General features: G+C 45.5%; 1 protein-coding gene across 1 annotated transcript; it reads left to right on the top strand.

Moving 5' to 3' along the window:
• The first annotated feature begins 2860 nt into the window (after nt 1–2860).
• Nucleotides 2861–4463, top strand: LOC109777546 (uncharacterized). Its single transcript, XM_020336168.4, has 2 exons — nt 2861–3946; nt 4064–4463. Exons 1-2 carry the CDS (start codon nt 3323–3325, stop codon nt 4130–4132), a joined length of 693 nt encoding a protein of 230 aa, XP_020191757.1. The 5' UTR covers nt 2861–3322; the 3' UTR covers nt 4133–4463.
• The last annotated feature ends 20710 nt before the right edge of the window (nt 4464–25173 follow it).

Below are 25173 nucleotides of genomic sequence, written 5' to 3'. Positions count from 1 at the left end.
AACAATCTTCTATCGTGCTTATCACTCCTACTTTAAAAGAACATAAAGGTATGTCTTCTGCTGCTACTTCGTCCAACTTTAAGTATGTTTCCCTTTCCTGGTTTTCTTTTGTTTCTTATCCCCCCATCAACATCTCAGGTTCTTTCCATCGGATCTCCCTGAAAAATGCATCAATTGTACCATTTAGTACCATGCCAAATAAAAATTTGGGTTATTTGATAAGCTAATAAATGATTATCGATAATCGTTTATCAAATGTAATTTATTTCTGAAGATAGAAAGCTCAAATGTTTCTTAAAGTTATATATGCATAACACAAGGGGTATCTTGATGCAAGATGGAAGGGTCAGTTTTGTCCCAAAGTTAGATGTGCACATAACAAGGGGTGTCTTGATGCAAGATCGATGACTTAATTTTTAGTCCTACTCAAGAAGAATGTAAGCTTCTGTCGACTGCTTGTATTTCATCCAACTTTATGTACCCCCCCCCCCCCCCCCCCACGGTCTCTCTCTATCATAATTTTTATACTCCAATCTCTCGGGGGTTTCAACCGGGTTTTCCTGAAAACCACTGTCCCATCTTATCGACTTACCATTTTTTTAATCAAACAAATGCTTACAAAATAAAATTCTTTTTTTACACAATCACACTAATATGAGTAGGTAATTCGCTAACTAATCTAGTGGAATATTTATCTCCCATTGCAACACACTGGCTTCTAGTATAATTCACAAATGTACAATCCATATAGAACGGTATGTACTAACAATCAAATTATGCATTGAATACCATGGAAAATCAAGCATGTCTTGCATTTTGGGTGTGGGACTAATTATTTTTATATGCATACAATCCATATACATTTTAGATAAGCATATAAAGGGAGTAGGGCATTTTGGAGGATGAACTCCATGGAGCTCTTTTTCTATAAATTCAAAATCACGTTTTGAATTTTTTCAGACGTTTCTTGAAAAAACCATACATGTTTCTATGGATGTGTTTTACATGTGTGTAAATTTTGATGATGAAATAAATTATGGCGAGACCTACCCAAAAAAGAAAAAATCATGCATTTTTAATAGTGAACAGTACACATACTCTTCATCATTTTCAAATATGATTTTGTCTTTTTATGTAGCTCTCACCATAATGTATACCATCTTTAAATTTTACGCATATGTATTATACATCTGTATGAACGTGTGTGTTTTTTTAGATTTTTTGAAACTTCAGAATGTATTTTTCAGAAATTTCAAAATAAAGAGCTCCATGAAGGGCCTCAATTTTAGTTTCTCCCAGGGCCTGTGAAATCTCAGCACTGATCATGGATTGATTGACTCAAGTTGAACAACGTAGAGGCCAACATCCACACGTAAGAAAAGCATACCATTATCATCAACATACGCTATTATATCCATCACTCTCCTCACTCCGTCAATTTGATGAGAGAATCCACGAACGGTTCATATTTGGATAGTCTTCTACAAAAGCACCATGCCAATTGTTCTTCCTCAACCACATTTATAAGCTAGGGTAAGTCAATATGATGATACCAACACCACAGTCTTCTGCCTGGATGTTCTAAGGCCTACTGAAAGTTTTCAGACCAGGAAGTCTCTTGATTACTGAAAGCAAATGGATTTTTATTATCTAATTCTAGAATGATATGAGTTTTACCATGCATCTAACCAGGTCTACCAAGTAAATTCTTTGTAGAAAAGGGATTAGGGATGTGAGGGGTTTGGGGTGGAAGGAAAAACTGAGGAAATTGGATGGAGGGGAGGCGATCACCGAATCCCTTCTGATCCCGATTGCCATTAGTTTAGAAGCCCCTCTCATCAAATGAGCCCAAAATCCAGTGTCGAGGTGTCTTATACATGACATAATTTTTCATCAATATGTCTTGTATAATATGTTGCACATCTCAGATACGAATACCAACTTCCTATTTAACCTCTTATGTTCTAAACTTGGAACCGAAAACGGCTGTGCGGACAGAAGCGTGGTAGAGACGCGTCATTGCTCGAAGGGAAGGTCATACGATGACGGGTGAAGGACTGGTGGATGATCCAATGAAAGCTCGTAGTAATGTATCCTAAAAAAAGTTATAAATATAGATTGTCAGTTAATCATAGTTAACCATGCACTTTTTTATTGAAAGCTGGTGATTTTTATGCACCCTCTTACAAGGAAAGAAGGAAATATTATGTTAGTATTTTTTTAAAAAGTTGGTTAGCAAACACAAAATATATTACAATACCATTTTTCATGAAAATTAAAAATATATTAGTTTTATGTTACAATGTGAAATGTTTTAAATGTTGAAGTAATCAAAATGAGTGATATGATAACATGTATTTATGAACACATTGCTACTACCTCTATCCAGATTTGTGAAGCGACGATGGCATTTTAGTCATCAAATTGATTTGCGAAACATAAGATGCCTCTAAATAGTATATACTCTCTCCGATCCATATTAATTGTTATTGCTTTAGTACTAAAGGGTCTAATGGAATTTATCATTGAATGAGTTCAAAGAGTTAGTAATAAAACACAAAAGGCAGATTCCAATACTATTTTTCATGAAAATGTAAAGATATTTGTGCCAACCTCGCTACTGAATTGTTTTAAATGTTTAAATAATAAAAAATGACGCAAGTTTTAGTGCTATGACAATATGCATTTACGAACAGAGGTACTGCCTCTATCCGGGTTTGTAAAGAGGGCATGGTTTTTTAGGTCATCAGCTTGACTAGCGAAATGTATGTTGCCTGTAGAAATTCAGTGATTTGCTTGTTGAACAAAGTTTCTAATGTGTAGATGAACATTGCATTATATGAAGAAAAAAAGAATGTAATCAGATATGCTGAAACATTTCTCAAAGAAAAATGGCGATCCATATACAATGAAACGGAATGATTTAAAAAAATGGAATGAGAAATTCGAAGAGAAATGGAGTGTACACACCAGTCCACATCAAACGGCAAAACACGCACCATTCCATTATAATCCACAAAGAAAAACATAGTACTAAATCAGAGGCGAAAACCCCATAATAGCCCCCCGCTGGACTCACGCGCGCACACGCGGCCCCCGATACTTATTCATCCCCGACGCCTACTATTCCATCTATTTTTCCTTTCGCCCACGCTTCCATCGCCGCAGGCAAACCACCCCTCCTCCTCGTCCATCTCGCTCTCCTCTCCTCTCCTCCTCACCACGTCCACGCCCTACCCATCACGCCGCCGCCGCCGCCGCAGCCGCCAGGGCCTGAGCGGCTGCGGGGGCTAGGGTTGCGGGCGCGACGTCGCCCCCGGCCATGGTGATCTCGGCGGAGCCGCCGCTCGCGGCTCTGCCGTCGGATCCCACCGCGGAAGGCGGCGCCGGGGAGGCGGGCGGCGCGGACGCGGAGACGGTGATGACGCCGTCGAGCGCGCGCCGCGGGGCCCTGTCGTCGCTCCCGTCGACGCTCAAGACGTGGGGGAGCCACCGGATGCTGCGCTGCGCCCCCGTCAACCGCGCCGGCGACGCCATCGCCCCGGCCAGGCGGTCCTCCTCGCAGCAGCTCGACGAGGTCAGCGAGAGGCTCCTCCTCGGCCTCCGCGAGGCGGCGGCGGCGGCGCCCGGCGGCGGCGGCAGCGCCGCGGACGACGACGAGTCCCCGGGGGCCGGCGAGGCGGCCTCTCCGCGGCCGTCGAAGGCGCGCACCCGACGACGCCGCCGCGCCCTGATGCCGCCGTCCCCGGCGCCCGCCGCGAGCGCCTCGCCCCAGGCGTCGGAGCGCGAGCGGAGGCTGGTCCGCGCCGACGCGCTCGGCCGGGCGCGGTTCTCCGCGACGCTCTCCGCCGAGGAGATCGAGGAGGACGTGTACGCGCTCACCGGCGCGCGCCCGCGCCGCCGCCCCCGGCGCCGCCGGCCCCGCGCCGTGCAGAAGCAGCTCGATGTAAGTTCGTCCCTTCCCTCCCGTGCCTCCTCTGCTCCTCCCCTACATTACATTCCAGCCCCTGCCACTCCTCCCCGAGGGACCCGTTTGTAATTCCGTGAAACTCCCCGTCCCCAGATGCTGCTCCCCGGCGCGTGGCTATCGGAGATCACCGCCGAGTTCTACCGGGTGCCGGACGATCGCTGACCCGCTCCCGCCCAACCCAACAGTAAGCAAAGCAAAGCAGAGTGAATTCGCCGATCACAATTCATTCACAATCAATTGGTTGCCGCCATTGTGAGCTCTACATAATCCATCCAGTAATTGGTCATATAGGGTCGGGCTGATTGATATGAATCCCAGCAGCATTCAACTAGTAGTTGTAGCAGTAGTACTCTAAGCAGCGTCAGTGAGTGATTCTCCAGCAGTGGGGTTGTGGCTCGTAGTATCATCAGCGGATTGGGAGGACGCAATGTGGTGTACACCTCGATGGTCCAGTCAGTACAATCGTTAACATCGATCTCTGTTGCGGTCTCAATGCTTCTTCTGTGCATGGAAATTTTTCTTCTTTTTTCATTTCTGGAAGATGTTTTGTTGGCACTAATTGCCGTGGCGAGCAGTACCAGTGGTGAGCGCGAGCACGGGGAGGGGGGCTGCGTTTCTGGCTGGCTGTCTGGCGCGTGGGCCCGGGGACCGGACGGCTTCGAAACCCTGGCATGGCACCGCTCGGCCGGCCTTGGCGGTGGGCGCTGGGCAGAGAGCCAGAGGCAGAGTCTTTTTCCGTCGCGTGTTTGTTTCCTGGTTGCTCGTGGGGCCGGCGTGTCAGTGAGGGCCGAGTGAGTTGGAGTTGGTTGACAGGCACGTATCTCATCACCGGGTGGTGGTCCCTGTCGTGGTCGTGGACCGTGCCCCAAGTTCGTCCGTTCGTTCGGTGACGCCGCGCGCTTTGTGCGCCTCCTGCCTGCGGGTGAGGCCCCCGGTCCATGGGCTCCGTCCACGCACGCTTTATCGCCTGCAGCATCATCGAAAGGAGGTTACGTTACGCGCTGAGGCCCTGTTATGTGCTAAACATTTTTTAAGCTCTTTTTTAACACCATTTTGCACAGCTCTGTTCTTATGGATGGTGCGAAAATCGTACTGTTTGGAACGGATGGTTCGATCGAATCGTTATTAGTCCAATGATGATGAATTGCCCTGGTCCTATCCTCTCCGAGCCGTCTGATTTGGCAACGGAGGGCCAGGATCGGCTGCTCGTACGGATAACCCCTCGCAGTGCACCTACCGTAGTTATGGGACGCAACATTGACATGCATGCAAATGCTGCTGGAATAAGCGTACACATGATGCCGGATCCACGTGCCCATGCAGGAATTCGGTCCATGCACCGTCGCCTTCGGACCTATTCTGTGTTTGCCCATGCCTTCCACTTCCAGCCTACTTTTGTGTATGCCTTGTTGTTTATGTGTCTCGCACGAGACAGGCTGAGAATCACCGGGTGGGTCGTGCAAAAATCATGCTGTTTGGAATAGATGGCTCGATTGATTTGTCAATCCATTAATGATCTTTACTATGCAAACCGCTTGATTTGTTTGGCCGCGGATGGACACGACGGATTATACGGATAACCCTGACAGTGCACCTATCATAGTTATGGCACGCAACATTCACATGCATGCAAATGCTGCTAGGATCCACGTCCATGCACCGTCCATTTGTGTGCACTGTCGGGAGGAACGCCATCGTTTTTTTCTGCAGCCGTTGCTCCTGCCCGCTGCTGCAAAAGGACAGCCACCGCTCGCCACAGTTACTGCACGCGGCAATGACGATCTCCGAAGGCGATGCAGATGTTGTAAGGGGGGCAACCATCGAGGATGCAGCGCGCGCCAGCGGCTTGCGCAGTTGGGATGTGGCTCCGGGCACTGCAATGGAGCCAGGGCCGTCTCCAAGAATTCGGGGCCCTGGTGCGGAATGCGAAATGGGGCCCAAAATTTAGCAAAAAATTGTCTTACTAATATAATTAGACATATTTTCACTTAATATATAGCTTCGAATATGTGTTATTTCATACAATAGTTGAAAATATATTATATAGTAATGCTAACGAGTAAACGTAGTATTGAAACAATAAACTTCCCTTTTGTGAATTGTAATAAAACTGTAAACTGCCCACATATTGTACCGAAAAGCATCGTCTGTCTAGTACTCCCTCCGTCCGGAATTACTTGTTGTAGAAATGATAAAACTGAATATATCTAGAAATAACAAATGTCTAGATACATTTCTTTCCACCACAAATAATTCTGGATGGAGTAAGTATTTCTTAAAACGAAATCTCTTTAAATCCATTGACTCTATTCTGGCAAAATAAAAATCCATTGAGTCTTTCTTAGAATGAAATAGTGTAGCAGATGAGCACACAACGAAGAATTAGTAGTACGATTGGAAATTAGCTTGCGACTAGTGTAATAATCCTATTAATTTTGATTAAAACTAAATGCCCCTGCTTAACTTGTTTTTCGTTCATCCATTTTGATCCGAGGCTTATGGCTACGACTTAGCTTGGAAAATATTCTTGTGGTCAGAGGCTGCATTTTTTTTTTGAGACAATGTGGTCAGAGGCTGCTCCATTAAAGAACCTAGCACTCGCGGCCATAGCGATTAGGCCCATTAGCGTAACTAGCCTGCCTTGTTTCTACTTGTTCTTTACAAACAAGCCGAAAGGGGGGGAGTGGATAAAATAAATAAATACTGGGCCAACTGAGGGCCTGTTGGCTGGGTATCAGCTAGCACACCGTAACGTGCGAGGTTTGTTCCGATTAAATCGGATCGAGCGAGCAAGCAAAAAAACGCAGCAAACGGCCGTTACATGGTTTTCCCTCGATCGGGGCCCTGCAATTTTGGGGACCGATCGCACCGCTCGCACACCCTTGTCGACGGGCCTGAATGGAGCGCTGGGTGTCAACTCCCGGCGTTGCAATGAAGCGCTCCCGTCGACTCCCACGCTGCAATGGAGCGCTCACCAGCTACTATTGATGCTGCAATGGAGCGATTGGCGTCGGCTCATGGCGTTGCAATGGAGTGGACACCGGTGTCCCAGTGCTGCAATGGATCGCTCCCGGTGACTCCTAGCGTTGCAATGGAGCGGTTGCCGGCGGCGTCCCGGTGCTGCGATGAAGTTCTAGGCGGTGGTTTGTCGGTGTTGCAATGAAGAACTTTGTTGGCGTCGGCCATGAGCGGCGTCGGCCCGTTGCAACACACAGGAGATGGGATGCTTGTTGCTTTGCATCATCACCAGCAAGCGACGGCCAACAGAGGACGCGGTTGGGGGCAAGCGATGACCGACTGCCCGATGCGAAGGGAGCGATGCTTGAGAGGGGGAGGCTTGTGCTACGAAGTGCGGGTGAGTGATGACCCACAAGTATAGGGGATCAATTGTAGTCCTTTCGATAAGTAAGAGTGTTGAATCCAACAGGAGCAGAAGAAATGACAAGTGGTTTTCAATAAGGTATTTTCTGCAGGTACTGAAAATAGCAGTGATAGATAGTTTTGTAGCAAAATAATTCATAACAAGTAACAAGTAGCAACGGTGGCAAAGTGCAGCAAGGTGTCCCAATCATTTTTATAGCAAATGGGCAAGCCAGAACATTCCCTTATAGTAAGCAAAGCGTTTTCGAGGACGCATGGGAATTGTCTTCTAGTCACGTTCATCATGTTTAATTGATTCGCGTTCGCTATTTTGATAATTTGATATGTGGATGGACCGGTGCTAGGGTGTTGTTCTTACTTGAACAAGCAACCCTCTTTGATTACCCCCTCTCGCAAGCGTCCGCAACTACGAAAGAAGAATTAAGATAAATCTAACCATAGCATGAAACATATGGATCTAAATCAGCCCCTTACGAAATAACACATAAACTAAGGTTTAAACTTCTGTTACTCTAGCAACAAATCATCTACTTATTACTCCACAATGCCTTTTCTTCGGCCCAAATATGGCGAAGTGTCATATAGTCGACGTTCACATGATACCAATAATGGAAGAACAACATACATATCATCAAAATATTGGACGAATACCAACTTCACATGATTACTTATAACAAAACTACTCCCATGTCCCCAAGAGCAAAAGTAACTACTCACAAATCATATTCATGATCAAGATCATAGGGGTATCGAATATGCGTAAGGATCTGAACATTTAATCTGCCGCCAAATAAACCAACTAGCATCAACTACAAGATGTAATCAACACTACTAGCAACCCACAAGTACCAATATGAGGTTTTGGGACAAAGATTGAATACAAGAGATGAACCAGGGTTTGATATGAGATGGTGTTGGTGGAGATGTTGGCGAAGATTGGTCCTCCCATGATGAGAGGATCGTTGGTGATGTCGATGGCTTCAATTTCCCCCTCCCAGAGGGAAGTATCCCTGTGGAATCGCTCCGCCGGAGAGCAAAAGTGCTCCTGCCCAGGTTCCGCCTCGAGACGGCGGTGCTTCGTCCCGAAAGTCTTCTTCTTATTTTTTTCAGGCCAAATAGCCTCATATAGCAGAAGATGGGCACCGAAGGCCTGCTGGGGGACGACGAGCTCATAGGGCGCGCCCCCTGAGCTCGTCGCTCCCTGGTGGCCCTCCTTCTGGTAATTCTTTCGCCAATATTTTTTATATATTCCAGAATAATTCTTCGTAATTTTTTAGGTCATTTGAAGTTGCGGAGAATATCTAACTCTGCTGTAGCCTTTTCAGGTCCAGAATTCCAAATGCAGGCAACCTCCCCCTTCATGTGTACCTTGCAAAATAAGAGAGAAAAGGCATTAGAGTTGCATCATAAAGTGAAATAACCACCCAAAACATAATGAATAACAATAGGAAAACATGATGCAAAATGGACATATCAGCGAGCGATGTGGGAGTTGCAAGGACCAAGCGACTGTTGTGATGGGCGCATATAACGACCGTGGGGGCGGCTTAAGTTTCCTTCTATTCAACCGGATGATCTGTAGCAGCTGCCTACTAAAATTACATTCAGATTCTGAGACCACCGAACAACCACTATTGCCGCAAGAACGCGCCGCTATAGCCGCTCCCCTATCGGAGCCGGCCTGACCTTGTTGATCATTGTTGGGAAGTCTTCGTGCACATGCCCTTAAGGGCCAACGCCCTGCAGCTGCAGTCGTCGTCGTCGAACCCTTGCATAAATCTGATGCACCGGACACGAAATCTCGCTGATGGAGTCGGAACTAGCAGATCTCGGGTAGGGGGTCCCGAGCTGGTAGCCTTGGCATGATGGTAATAGGGACACATGATTTGCCCAGGTTCAGGCTCTCTTGAAGAGATAATACCCTCCGTCCTACTTTGATTGTATTGATCTAGAGGGAGTACAAAAGTTACAGGTTGATCAACCATGAGCAGTAATCAAGAACTCGCATTGAGCACTAAATTAATAGGTTAGTCCATAAAAATAATACAAATTTCTATTAAAGTATATAAAAATAATAATATAATAGCATGAAACAATAAAAATTGTAGATATGTTTGAGACTATTAGCATACCCAAGCTTAATTCCTACTCGTTCTCGAGTAGGTAAATGATAAACAAAGATAGTTTTTAAAGTTGAACTCTATCTGGCATGATCTTGATAAAATGATATAACAATGGTGTGAACTTAGGACAAAAGTGATTCAAAGTAATAATCTTATAATTGATTACAAGCAAGTAACATCAAAATATGTAAACAAAATTACTATTGCTTTTCATGGATTAATGTTTTCATGTAATTCAAAATAATACTCATGATGTCATATACATGTCCCCTAATCACTCGAGGCTTTATCATATTCAAACATCTTCGCATAACACAACCAAGAGCTTCAGTCAAGTAACCGAATCCGTGACGAGCCCTTTTCAACTACTTAGCACTTCTCTTAATGCTCAATTCACAAGCCTTGATCTTGGCACTTAGGATGGCAAAGACAATGATGATGGGGGTCTCATGAGAAGACAAAAATATATAAGAAAATCTTACATCAATGTTGCTTGATCGTTAGGCAATGGAGAGGCCTTACAATCAATATCAATGTGAGGAGTAGGGATTATCATACAGCGGATGCACTAGAGCTATAAGTGTATGAAAGCTCTCCTAATGCAACTAAATGGGTGTGCATCCAACTTGCTTTCTCATGAAGAACTCGAGCATTTAAGGAAGCTCGTCATTGAAATGTACAAAGTTCTATAATGTAAAAAGTCACACTAGCATATAAAATGAATAATACGAAAACTCTCTATATGAAATACATTATGCTACTTTGAAGCAAGAGTGTGGTAAAAGGATCCTCTCTCTTTTTCTCTCTTTTGTTGGGGCTCTTTTCTCTTTTTTTAATAACACCCCATAGGTAGGGGCACACTCTTAATTACTTACAACTCATGACATGAAACAAAATAATGACTGCATATGAATGCCTCTACCATGATGTGAATGATCTGGCGTAACATGTATGATAATGATGAACGCTGGCTTTGCCACAAATACTAGGTCAGCTCTATATGATCATGCAAAACAAAAAATGACAATGAATGTGCTACCTCTTGAGCTTGCGTTGGTTTTTCCCTTGAAGAGGAAAGGGTGATGCAGCAAAGTACCGTAAGTATTTCCCTCAGTTTTGAGAACCCAGGTATCAATCCAGTAGGAGACAATGCAACAAGCAACCGAATACCTGCACAAACAAACACCAACTTGCAACCAACGGGACAAAGGGGTTGTCAATCCCTTCACGGTTATTCGCAAAGTGAGATCTGATAGAGATGGATAATGGGTAAAGTAATATTTTTGGTATTTTTGGTATTTTTGGTTTATAGAACGAAAAGTAAAGATTGCAAAAGAAAGTAAATAGGAACCTAGAATTGTAGATCGAAAACTTGTATGATGGAAAATAGACCTGGGGGCCATAGGTTTTGTTGGGGAATGTAGTATTTCAAAAAAAAATCCTACGATCACGCAAGATCTATCTAGGAGAAGCATAGCAACGACGGCGTGGTGATGGTGATGATGAAGTTACCGACGCAGGGCTTCGCCTAAGCACTACGACAATATGACCAAGGTGGAAAACTGTGGAGGGGGGCACCGCACACGGCTAAAGATCAACTCGTGTGTCTATGGGGTGGCCCCCTCCCCCGTATATAAAGGAGGGGAGGAGGAGGCCAGCCGGCCACAAGGGGCGCGCCCAAGGGGGGCATCCTACTCCTAGTAGGAGTAGGTTCCCCCTTTCCTAGTCCAACTAGGAGAAGAAGGAAGGAGAGGGAGAGGGAGAGGGAAAGAGGGGCCGCGCCCCCTCCCCTTGTCCTATTCGGACACCCCTTGGGGGGCGCCACCTCTTGGCTGCGGCCCTCTCTCTCCCCTAAGGCCCACTAAGTGTTGGAAATATGCCCTAGAGGCAATAATAAATGGTTATTATTATATTTCTTTGTTCATGGTAATTGTCTATTATTCATGCTATAATTGTATTGTACGGAAATCGTAATACATGTGTGAATACATAGACCACAACCTGTCCCTAGTAAGCCTCTAGTTGACTAGCTCGTTGATCAACAGATAGTCATGGTTTCCTGACTATGGACATTGGATGTCATTGATAACGGGATCACATCATTAGGAGAATGATGTGATGGACAAGACCCAACTTAAGCATAGCATAAAAGATCGTGTAGTTTCGTTTGCTAGAGCTTTTCCAATGTCAAGTATCTTTTCCTTAGACCATGAGATCGTGCAACTCCCGGATACCGTAGGAGTGCTTTGGGTGTGCCAAACGTCACAACGTAACTGGGTGACTATAAAGGTGCATTACGGGTATCTCCGAAAGTGTCTGTTGGGTTGGCACGGATCGAGACTGGGATTTGTCACTCCGTGTAAACGGAGAGGTATCTCTGGGCCCACTCGGTAATGCATCATCATAATGAGCTCAATGTGACTAAGGCGTTAGTCACGGGATCATGCATTGCGGTACGAGTAAAGAGACTTGCCGGTAACGAGATTGAACTAGGTATTGGGATACCGACGATCGAATCTCGGGCAAGTAACATACCGATTGACAAAGGGAATTGCATACGGATTGATTGAATCCTCGACACCGTGGTTCATCCGATGATATCATCGTGGAACATGTGGGAGCCAACATGGGTATCCAGATCCCGCTGTTGGTTATTGACCGGAGAGGCGTCTCGGTCATGTCTGCATGTCTCCCGAACCCGTAGGGTCTACACACTTAAGGTCCGGTGACGCTAGGGTTGTAGAGATATATGTATGCGGAAACCCGAAAATTGTTCGGAGTCCCGGATGAGATCCCGGACATCACGAGAGGTTCCGGAATGGTCCGGAGGTAAAGATTTATATATGGGAAGTCTTATTTTGGTCGCCGGAAAAGTTTCGCACTTTATCGGTATTGTACCGGGAGTGCCGAAAGGGGTCCGGGGGTCCACCAAGGGGGTCCACCAGCCCCGGGGGGCCACATGGGCTGTAAGGGGTGCGCCTTGGCCTATATGGGCCAAGGGAACCAGCCCCAAGAGGCCCATGCGCAAGAGATAAGAAAAAGGGAGAGTCCTAAAAGGGGAAGGCACCTCCGAGGTGCCTTGGGGGGGAAGGACTCCCCCTGGCCGCACCCTTCCTTGGAGGAAGGGGCAAGGCTGCGCCCCCCCCTCTCCCTTGGCCCTATATATAGTGGGGGGAAGGGAGGGCAGCAAAATCTAAGCCTTGGGCGCCTCCCTCCTCCCCTGCAACACCTCTCTCTCTCTCGCAGAAGCTTGCGAAGCCCTGCCGGAGAGCCGCTACATCCACCACCACGCCGTCATGCTGTTGGATCTCCATCAACCTCTCCTTCCCCCTTGCTGGATCAAGAAGGAGGAGACGTCGCTGCACCGTACGTGTGTTGAACGCGGAGGTGCCGTCCGTTCGGCACTCGGTCATCGGTGATTTGGATCACGGCGAGTACGACTCCGTCATCCACGTTCATTGGAACGCTTCCGCTCGCGATCTACAAGGGTATGTAGATCCACTCCTTTCCCTTCGTTGCTAGTAGACTCCATAGATGCATCTTGGTGAGCGTAGGAAAATTTTAAATTATGCTACGATTCCCAACAGTGGCATCATGAGCCAGGTCTATGCGTAGTTACTATGCACGAGTAGAACACAAAGCAGTTGTGGGCGTTGAGTTTGCCAATTCTTCTTGCCGCTACTAGTCTTTTCTTGTTTCGGCGGCATTGTAGGATGAAGCGGCCCGGACCGACCTTACACGTACTCTTACGTGAGACAGGTTCCACCGACTGACATGCACTAGATGCATAAGGTGGCTAGCGGGTGTCTGTCTCTCCTACTTTAGTCGGAACGGATTCGATGAAAAGGGTCCTTATGAAGGGTAAATAGAAATTGGCAAATCACGTTGTGGTCATACGTAGGTAAGAAACGTTCTTGCTAGAAACCTACAAACCACGTAAAAACTTGCAACAACAATTAGAGGACGTCTAACTTGTTTTTGCAGCAAGTGCTATGTGATGTGATATGGCCAGAAGATGTGATGAATGATATATATGATGTATGAGATTGATCATATTCTTGTAATAGGAATCACGACTTGCATGTCGATGAGTATGACAACCGGCAGGAGCCATAGGAGTTGTCTTTATTATTTTGTATGACCTGCGTGTCATTGAATAACGCCATGTAAATTACTTTACTTTGTTGCTAAACGCGTTAGCCATAGAAGTAGAAGTAATCGTTGGCGTGACGACTTCATAAAGACACAATGATGGAGATCATGATGATGGAGATCAGGGTGTCATGCCGGTGACAAAGATGATCATGGTGCCCCGAAGATGGAGATCAAAGGAGCATGATGATATTGGCCATATCATGTCACTATTTGATTGCATGTGATGTTTATCATGTTTTTGCATCTTATTTGCTTAGAACGACGGTAGCAAGTAGGATGATCCCTTATAATAATTTCAAGAAAGTGTTCACCCTAACTGTGCACCGTTGCGAAGGTTCGTCGTTTCGAAGCACCACGTGATGATCGGGTGTGATAGATTCTTACGTTCGAATACAACGGGTGTTGACGAGCCTAGCATGTACAGACATGGCCTCGGCACACACGCAATACACTTAGGTTGACTTGACGAGCCTAGCATGTACAGACATGGCCTCGGAACATGGAGGACCGAAAGGTCGAGCATGAGTCGTATAGAAGATACGATCAACATGGAGATGTTCACCGATCTTGACTAGTCCGTCTCACGTGATGATCGGACACGGCCTAGTTGAACTCGGATCATGTTTCACTTAGATGACTAGAGGGATGTCTATCTGAGTGGGAGTTCATAATCAGATGAACTTCATTATCATGAACATAGTCAAATAGGTATTTGCAAATTATGTCATAGCTTGCGCTTTAGTTCTACTGGTTAAGATATGTTCCTAGAGAAAATTTAGTTGAAAGTTGGTAGTAGAAATTATGCGGACTGGGTCCGTAAACTGAGGATTGTCCTCATTGCTACACAGAAGGCTTATGTCCTTAATGCACCGCTCGGTGTGCTGAACCTCGGCGTCGTCTGTAGATGTTACGAAACATCTGACATACACGTTTTGATGACTACGTGATAGTTCAGTGCGGTTTAGAATTGTGGCACCAAAGACGTTTTTGAAACGTCGCAGAACATGTGAGATGTTCCGAAGACTGAAATTGGGTTTTCAGACTAGTGCCCACGTCAAGAGGTATGAGACCTCTGACGAGTTTCTTAAGCCTGCAAACTAAGGGAGAAAAGCTCAACCGTTGAGCGTGTACTCAGATTGTCTGAGTGCCACAATCGCTTGAATCGAGTGGGAGTTAATCTCCCAGATGAGATAGTGATAGTTCTCCATAGTCACTGCCACCAAGCTAGTAGAGCTTCGTGATGAACTATAACATATCAAGGATGGTTATGATGATCCTTGAGCTATCCGCGATGTTTGACACCGCGAGAGTAGAAATCAAGAAGGAGCATCAATTGTTGATGGTTAGTAAAACCGCTAGTTTAAGAAGGGCAAGGGAAAAAGGGATACTTCATGAAACAGCAAGTCGTTTGCTGCTCTAGTGAAGAATCCCAAGTTTGAACCCAAACCCGAGACTAAGTGCTTCTGTAATGAGAGGAACGGTCACTAAAGCAGTACTACCCTAGATACTTGGTAGATGAGAAGGCAGGCAAGGTCGACAGAAGTATATTGGATATACGTTATACGAATGTGTACTTTACTAGTACTCCTAGCAGCACCAGGGTATTAGATACTGGTTCGGTTGCTAAGTGTTAGTAACTCGAAATAAAAGCTGCGGAATAAATGGAGACTAGCTAAAGGTGAGATGACGATATGTGTTGGAAGTGTTTCCAAGGTTGATGTGATCAAGCATCGCATGCTCCCTCCACCATCGAGATTTGGTGTTTGCGTTGAACATGATTGGATTATGTTTACCGCAAAACGGTTATTCATTTAAGGAGAATAATGGTTACTCTGTTTATTTGAATAATACCTTCAATGGTCTTGCACCTAAAATGAATCTCGATCGTATTGATACACATGTTCGTGCCAAAAGATATAAAATAGTAATGATAGTACCACATACTTGTGGCACTGCAATTTGAGTCATATTGGTATAGAACGCATGAAGAAGCTCCATGTAGATGGATCTTTGGACTCAGTCGTTTTTGAAAAGATTGAGACATGCGAACCATGTCTATTGGTATATATGCATGAAGAAACTCCATGCAGATGGATCGTTTGGACTCACTTGATTTTGAATCACTTGAGACATGCAAATCATACCACATGGGCAAGATGACTCAAAGGCCTCGTTTTCAGTAAGATGGAACAAGAGAGCAACTTATTGGAAGTAATACATTTTGATGTATGCAGTCCAATGAGTGCTGAGGCATGCAGTGGATATCGTTGTGTTCTTACTTCACAGATGATTTGAGTAGATGCTGAGTGTATTTACTTGATGAAACACAAGTCTGAATTATTGAAATGTTCAAGTAATTTCAGAGTGAAGTTGAAGATCATCGTGACAAGAGGATAAAATGTCTGTGATATGATCATAGAGATGAGTATCTGAGTTACGAGTTTGGCACACAATTGAGACATTGTGGAAAGTGTTTCACAATTAATACCGCCTGGAACACCATAGTGTGATGGTGTGTCCGAACATCATAACTGCACCCTATTGGATATGGTGCATACCATGATGTTTCTTATCAGATTACCACTATCGTTTATGGGTTAGGCATTAGAGACAACCGCATTCACTTTAAAAGGGGCACCACGCAATTCCGTTGAGACGACACCGTTTATAGAAACCTAAGTTGTCGTTTCTTAAAAGTTTGGGGCTGCGATGCTTATGTGAAAAAGTTTCAGGTGATAAGCTCGAACCCAAAGCGGATAAATGCATCTTCATAGAATACCCAAAAACAGTCGGGTATACCTCCTATTTCAGATCTGGAAGCAAAAGTAATTGCTTCTAGAAACGAGTCCTTTCTTGAGGAAAAGTTTCTCTCGAAAGAATTGAGTGGGAGGATGGTGGATACTTGATAAGGTTATTGAACCGTCGCTTCAACTAGTGTGTAGCAGGGCACAGGAAGTTGTTCCTGTGGCACCTACACCAATTGAAGTGGAAGCTTATGATAGTGATCATGAAACTTCGGATCAAGTCACTACCAAACCTCGTAGGATGACGAGGATGCGCACTACTTCAGAGTAATGCGTGATCCTGTCTTGGAGGTCATGTTGCTAGACAACAATGAACCTACGAGCTATGGAGAAGCGATGGTGGGCCCATATTCCGACGAATGGCTCGAGGCCATGAAATCCGAGATAGAATCCATGTATCAGAACAAAGCATGGACTTTGGTGAGCTTGCCCGATGATCGGCAAGCCATTGAGATAAATGGATCTTTAAGAAGAAGACGGACATGGACGGTAATGTTACCGTCTATGAAGCTCGACTTGTGGCAAAGAGTATTTTCACAAGTTCAAGGAGTTGACTACGATGAGTTTTTCTCATCCGTAGCGATGCTTAGGTCCGTCGGAATCATGTTAGCATTAGCTACATTTATGAAATCTGGCAGATGGATGTCAAAACAAGTTTCCTTACCAGTTTTCGTAAGGAAAGGTTGTATGTGATACAATCAGAAAGGTTTTATCGATCCTAAGGATGCTAAAAGGTATGCTAGCTCCAGCGATCCTTCCATGGATTAGAGCAAGCATCTCGGAGTCAGAATATATGCTTTGATGGGGTGATCAAAGTTTTTGGGTTTATACAAAGTTTGTTAGAAACTTGTATTTACAATAAAGTGAGTGGGAGCGCTACAACATTTCTGATAAGTATATGTGAATGACATATTGTTGATCCGAAATGATGTAAAATTTCTGGAAAGCATGAGGGGTTGTTTGAAAGGAGTTTTTCAAAAGAAGACCTGGATAAAGCTACTTACATATTGGGCATCAAGATCCATAGAGATAGATCAAGACGCCTGATGATACTTTCAAAAGACAGCACACCTTGACATGATTTTGAAAGAGTTCAAAATAGATCAGCAAAGAAGGAGTTCTTGGCTGTGTTACAAGGTGTGAGTATTGAGTGAGACTCAAGACCTGACCACAGCAGAAGATAGAGAAAGGACGAAGGTCGTCCCCTATGCTTTAGACGTAGGCTCTATAGTATGCTATGCTATGTACCGCACATGTAGTGTGCCTTGCCATGAGTTGGTCAAGGGGGGTACAATGGTGATCCGGAAAGGATCTCATGACAGCGGTCGAACTTATCCTTAGTACCTAGTGGATTAAGGAATTTTTCTCGATTATGGAGGTGGAAAGGAGTTCGTCGTAAAGGGTTACGTCGATGCGAACTTTGACACTAATCCGGATGACTCTGAGTAGTAAACCGGATTCGTATAGTAGAGCAATGACTTGAAATGGCTCCAAGTAGCGCGTGGTAGCATCCACAAAGATGACATAGATATTCGTAAAGCACACACGGATCTGAAAGGTTCAGACCCGTTGACTAATAAACCTCTCTCACAAGCATAACATGACCAAACCAGAACACATTGAGTGATAATCACATAATGATGTGAACTAGATTGATGACTCTAGTAAACTCTTTAGATGTTGGTCACATGGTGATGTGACCAGTGAGTGTTAATCACATGGTGATGTGAACTAGATTATTGACTCTAGTGCAAGTGGGAGACTGTTGGAAATATGCCCTAGAGGCAATAATAAATGGTTATTATTATATTTCTTTGTTCATGGTAATTGTCTATTATTCATGCTATAATTGTATTGTCCGGAAATCGTAATACATGTGTGAATACATAGACCACAACCTGTCCCTAGTAAGCCTCTAGTTGACTAGCTCGTTGATCAACAGATAGTCATGGTTTCCTGACTATGGACATTGGATGTCATTGATAACGGGATCACATCATTAGGAGAATGATGTGATGGACAAGACCCAACTTAAGCATAGCATAAAAGATCGTGTAGTTTCGTTTGCTAGAGCTTTTCCAATGTCAAGTATCTTTTCCTTAGACCATGAGATCGTGCAACTCCCGGATACCGTAGGAGTGCTTTGGGTGTGCCAAACGTCACAACGTAACTGGGTGACTATAAAGGTGCATTACGGGTATCTCCGAAAGTGTCTGTTGGGTTGGCACGGATCGAGACTGGGATTTGTCACTCCGTGTAAACGGAGAGGTATCTCTGGGCCCACTCGGTAATGCATCATCATAATGAGCTCAATGTGACTAAGGCGTTAGTCACGGGATCATGCATTGCGGTACGAGTAAAGAGACTTGCCGGTAACGAGATTGAACTAGGTATTGGGATACCGACGATCGAATCTCGGGCAAGTAACATACCGATTGACAAAGGGAATTGCATACGGATTGATTGAATCCTCGACACCGTGGTTCATCCGATGATATCATCGTGGAACATGTGGGAGCCAACATGGGTATCCAGATCCCGCTGTTGGTTATTGACCGGAGAGGCGTCTCGGTCATGTCTGCATGTCTCCCGAACCCGTAGGGTCTACACACTTAAGGTCCGGTGACGCTAGGGTTGTAGAGATATATGTATGCGGAAACCCGAAAATTGTTCGGAGTCCCGGATGAGATCCCGGACATCACGAGAGGTTCCGGAATGGTCCGGAGGTAAAGATTTATATATGGGAAGTCTTATTTTGGTCGCCGGAAAAGTTTCGCACTTTATCGGTATTGTACCGGGAGTGCCGAAAGGGGTCCGGGGGTCCACCAAGGGGGTCCACCAGCCCCGGGGGGCCACATGGGCTGTAAGGGGTGCGCCTTGGCCTATATGGGCCAAGGGAACCAGCCCCAAGAGGCCCATGCGCAAGAGATAAGAAAAAGGGAGAGTCCTAAAAGGGGAAGGCACCTCCGAGGTGCCTTGGGGGGGAAGGACTCCCCCTGGCCGCACCCTTCCTTGGAGGAAGGGGCAAGGCTGCGCCCCCCCCTCTCCCTTGGCCCTATATATAGTGGGGGGAAGGGAGGGCAGCAAAATCTAAGCCTTGGGCGCCTCCCTCCTCCCCTGCAACACCTCTCTCTCTCTCGCAGAAGCTTGCGAAGCCCTGCCGGAGAGCCGCTACATCCACCACCACGCCGTCATGCTGTTGGATCTCCATCAACCTCTCCTTCCCCCTTGCTGGATCAAGAAGGAGGAGACGTCGCTGCACCGTACGTGTGTTGAACGCGGAGGTGCCGTCCGTTCGGCACTCGGTCATCGGTGATTTGGATCACGGCGAGTACGACTCCGTCATCCACGTTCATTGGAACGCTTCCGCTCGCGATCTACAAGGGTATGTAGATCCACTCCTTTCCCTTCGTTGCTAGTAGACTCCATAGATGCATCTTGGTGAGCGTAGGAAAATTTTAAATTATGCTACGATTCCCAACACTAAGGCCCATAACTTCCCGGGGGGGCGGGGTTCCGGTAACCCTCCGGCACTCTGGTTTTATCTGAAACTATCCTGAACACTTCCGAAGTCTGAATAACATGGTCCAATATATCAATCTTTATGTCTCGGCCATTTGGAGACTCCTCGTCACGTCCGTGATCTCATCCGGGACTCCGAACATCCTTCGGTCATCAAATCACATAAACTCATAATACAAATCGTCATCGAACGTTAAGCGTGCGGACCCTACGGGTTCGAGAACTATGTAGACATGACCGAGACACATCTCCGGTCAATAACCAATAGCGGAACCTGCATGCTCATATTGGCTCCTACATATTCTATGAAAATCTTTATCGGTCAAACCGCATAAAACATATGTTGTTCCATTTGTCATCGGTATGTTACTTGCCCGAGATTCGATCGTCGGTATCACCATACCTAGTTCAATCTCGTTACCGGCAAGTCTCTTTACTCGTTCCGTAATGCATCATCCTGTAAATAACTCATTAGTCACATTGCTTACAAGGCTTATAGTGATGTGCATTACCGAGAGGGCCCAGAGATACCTCTCCGGTAATCGGAGTGACAAATCCTAATCACGATCTATGCCAACTCAACAAACACCATCGGAGACACCTGTAGAGCATCTTTATAATCACCCAGTTACGTTGTGACGTTTGATAGCACACTAAGTGTTCCTCCGGTATTCGGGAGTTGCATAATCTCATAGTCATGGGAACATGTATAAGTCATGAAGAAAGCAATAGCAATAAACTAAACGATCATAGTGCTAAACAAACAGAGTGATCCCGTTCATCAAATGACAACACATGTGTATGGCTAGGAAACTTAACCATCTTTGATTTACGAGCTAGTCTAGTAGAGGCATACTAGGGACACTCTATTTGTTTATGTATTCACACATGTACTAAGTTTCCGGTTAATACAATTCTAGCATGAATAACAAACATTTATCATGATATATGGAAATATAAATAACAACTTTATTATTGCCTCTAGGGCATATTTCCTTCAGGTTTCACTAGCGGTTTCTCTCAAGATAGAAATTATTACGGTGGGTGAACAAATTACTGCCGAGCAATTGATAGAAAAGCGCAAAGTTATGACGATATCTAAGGCAATGATCATGAACATAGGCATCACGTCCGTGTCAAGTAGACCGAAACAATTCTGCATCTACTACTATTACTCCACACATCGACCGCTATCCAACATGCATCTAGAGTATTAAGTTCATAAAGAACGGAATAACGCCTTAAGCAAGATGACATGATGTAGAGAAATTAACTCAAGCAATATGATGAAAACCCCATCTTTTTATCCTCGATGGCAACAATACAATACGTGTCGGTTCCCCTTCTGTCACTAGGATCGAGCACCGCAGGATTGAACCCAAAGCTAAGCACTTCTCCCATTGCAAGAAAAACCAATCTAGTTGGCCAAACCAAATCGATAGTTCAAAGAGACTTGCAAAGATATCAAATCATGCATATAAGAATTCAGAGGAGATTCAAATAATATTCATAGATAAGCTTGAAAGATCGTGGATGTCGCCTAGAGGGGGGGGTGAATAGGCGCTTTAAAATAATTACGGTTTAGGCTTGAACAAATGCGGAATAAACCTAGCGGTTAATTTGTCAAGCACAAAACCTACAACAACTAGGCTCACCTATGTGCACCAACAACTTATGCTAAGCAAGATAAACAACTAGGTGATAGCAACATATATAACAAGAAACAATATGGCTATCACAAAGTAAAGTGCATAAGTAAAGGGCTCGGGTAAGAGATAACCGAGGCACGCGGAGACGATGATGTATCCCGAAGTTCACACCCTTGCGGATGCTAATCTCCGTTTGGAGCGGTGTGGAGGCACAATGCTCCCCAAGAAGCCACTAGGGCCACCGTAATCTCCTCACGCCCTCGCACAATGCAAGATGCCGTGATTCCACTAAGGGACCCTTGAGGGCGGTCACCGAACCCGTACAAATGGCAACCCTTGGGGGCGGTCACCGAACCCGTACACTTTGGTAACCCTTGGGGGCGGTCACCGGAACCCGTCAAATTGCTCGGGGCGATCTCCACAACCTAATTGGAGACCCCGACGCTTGCCCGGAGCTTTACACCACAATGATTGAGCTCCGAACACCACCAACCGTCTAGGGCGCCCAAGCACCCAAGAGGAACAAGCTCAAGGGCACCAAGCACCCAAGAGTAATAAGCTTCTCAACTTGTAACTTCCACGTATCACCGTGGAGAACTCAAACCGATGCACCAAATGCAATGGCAAGGGCACACGGAGTGCCCAAGTCCTTCTCTCTCAAATCCCACCGAAGCAACTAATGCTAGGGAGGAAAAAGAGAGGAAGAACAAGAAGGAGAACACCAAGAACTCCAAGATCTAGATCCAAGGGGTTCCCCTCACAAAGAGGAGAAAGTGATTGGTGGAAATGTGGATCTAGATCTCCTCTCTCTTTTCCCTCAAAAACTAGCAAGAATCCATGGAGGGATTGAGAGTTAGCAAGCTCGAAGAAGGTCAACAATGGGGGAAGAACACGAGCTCAAAGGATAAAGTAGAATGGGGAAGAAGACCCCCTTATATAGTGGGGGGAACAATCCAACCGTTACCCCCACTTCAACCCCGCAGAGAGCGGTACTACCGCTTGGCCAACGGTACTACCGCTTGCCCCTATAAGCGGTACTGCCGCTGGGCCCAGAGCGGTACTACCGCGGTGGCAGGGCGGTACTACCGCATACGAGCGGTACAACGGCCCCCACTGCCGTGGCCAGTACCGTAAAACCCGACACGAAAAAAGACCCCTCGAATCGAGGCGGTACTAGCACGAGACCGCAGCGGTACTACGGCTGGGGGCTACCAGCGGTACTACCGCTCAGGAGCGGTACTACCGCCGGTAGCACCCAAGCGGTACTACCGCTCCGGCCCGCGGTACTACCGCTAGGAAACCAAAACTGCCATAACTTCTGCATATGAGATCCGAATTGAGCAAACTCAAGCTTGTTGGATAGAGGAAGACGAGTAGCAGGGGAGGTATGCCAACAAATAGAGGAGTGAAACCTCCAACCGAGAAGAACCGGCATAACCTCCAACATCGAAAACATCATAGAAGATGCGAGTGAACTCCGTTTTCGATGAACTCGAGCTTGTCATCAAGATGACCAAAGCTCCAAAACTCACAAAGAGAAGAACCAAACAAGAACCAATAAAGATGATGCAAGGATGCAATGGTTTGAGGTCTCTATGAATGATACGATCAAGCTACTCATCGAGAGCCCCCCTTGATAGTACGGCAATCAATCCTATAACCCGGTCTCCCACCTACCATCATGAGACCGGTAAAATAGAAAACCTATCAAGAGCAAACCTTTGCCTTGCACATGGTCCACTTGAGCTAGATGATGACGATCTTGACTCCCTCAAGTTGGACCACCTTTCTTGGTTGCGTTGGCTCGATGAAGACTAGTTGATTGCTCCCCCATGCTCCACTATGGGTGAGCCACTCTTCCGCACATCTTCACAAGTCCATTGTCACCACAATGGACGGCAAGCTTCAAGCATTTGATCTCTTCATGATGCTTCACTTGAACTTGCACACCGCAACATCTTCACAAGTCCATTGTCACCACAATGGACGGCAAGCTTCAAGCATTTGATCTCTTCATGATGCTTCACTTGAACTTGCACACCGCAACCTAACCCCACAAAGAACTCTCACGAAGATCATGGGTTAGTACACAAAGCGTAATTGACAATGCTCACCACACCATGGGATCGCTTGATCCCTCTCGGTACATCTTCTACGCTTTGTGAGTTGATCAAGTTGATTCACTCTTGACTTAGTCTTGATCAACCATGAATCTTTTCAACTCTCTTCATTTGGATGATGTCTTGAAGATATACATGAATGATCACACAATCTTCTTCTCCAAGACATGCTTGCAATAAGCTCAACTCTCACATGACCAATCTTTGGATAATTCCTTAATAACACCTTGGTCACCACATAAACTCCTTGAAACCAACACATGAACTTCAAGAAATGCCTATGGACAAATCCTTCAAATATAACTCAAGGCAACCATTAGTCCATAGAGATTGTCATCAATTACCAAAACCAAACATGGGGGCACCGCATGTTCTTTCAAAGCTGATCATAAATCCACAATTCATCGGATCTCGGCAAACACACTGCAAAAAGAGTATTACATCGAATAGATCTCCAAGAACATCGAGGAGAACTTTGTATTGAGAATCAAAGAGAGAGAAGAAGCCATCAAGCTACTAACTATGGACCCGTGGGTCTGTGGTAAACTACTCACGCTTCATTGGAGAGGCAATGGTGTTGATGTAGAAGCCCTCCGTGATCGATTTCCCCTACGGCAGGCTGCCGGAAAAGGCCCCAAGATGGGATCTCATGGGTACAGAAGGTTGCGGCGGTGGAAAAGTGGTTTCGTGGCTCCCCTAGATGTTTTTGGGGGTATAAGAGTATATATAGGAGGAAGATCTAGGTCAGGAGGTCGCCGAGGGGCCCACAAGGTTGGGGGCGCACCCTCCACCCTTGTGGCCGCCTCGCGGCTCTTCTGACTTGCACTCAAAGTCTCCTGGGTGTCTTCTGGTCCAAGAAAAATCATCGCAAAAGTTTTATTCCGTTTGGACTCCGTTTGGTATTCCTTTTCTGCGAAACTCTAAAACAAGGAAAAAACAGAAACTGGCACTGGCTCTAGGTTAATAGGTTAGTCCCAAAAATCATATAAAATAGCATATTAATGCATATAAAACATCCAAAACAGATAATATAATAGCATGGAACAATCAAAAAATATAGATACGTTGGAGATGTATCAGAATGCTCAAGTCATGTACTGAATAGTAACAAAAGAAGTTGCATGGCAGTTTATCTCGAAATGACTACGGAAATGCCATAATATGTAGGTATGGTGGTTGTTTTGAGGACGATATAATGAAGTTTATGTGTGAGAGAGCATATCATGTGAACAAAGAAAAACTTAGGTCTAACCGAGACATACTGATAATTGTTGATGACGAAAGAGAGGGTGTCTTCCATGGCATCCCCAAATTTAAAACCCTTGAGTCTCCATGAATATTTTCTTGGGTGCCTTGGGCATCCCCAATCTTAAACTCTTGCCGCTCCTTATTCATCTCATATTGATATTTCCCCTCGATGTTAAAAACTTCATCCACATAAAACTTAAC

This window comes from Aegilops tauschii, chromosome 3, assembly GCF_002575655.3.
Source record: "Aegilops tauschii subsp. strangulata cultivar AL8/78 chromosome 3, Aet v6.0, whole genome shotgun sequence".
Lineage (NCBI taxonomy): Eukaryota > Viridiplantae > Streptophyta > Magnoliopsida > Poales > Poaceae > Aegilops > Aegilops tauschii.
This window is presented reverse-complemented; position numbering and strand designations above follow the sequence as displayed.

Excerpts from the sequence above, each read along its gene's own strand:
- LOC109777546 (XM_020336168.4), top strand. The coding sequence starts at position 3,323 with ATGGTGATCTCGGCGGAGCCGCCGCTCGCGGCTCTGCCGTCGGATCCC. Across the intron at positions 3,947-4,063 it reads CCGTGCAGAAGCAGCTCGAT|ATGCTGCTCCCCGGCGCGTG; the intron begins GTAAGTTCGTCC and ends CCCCGTCCCCAG.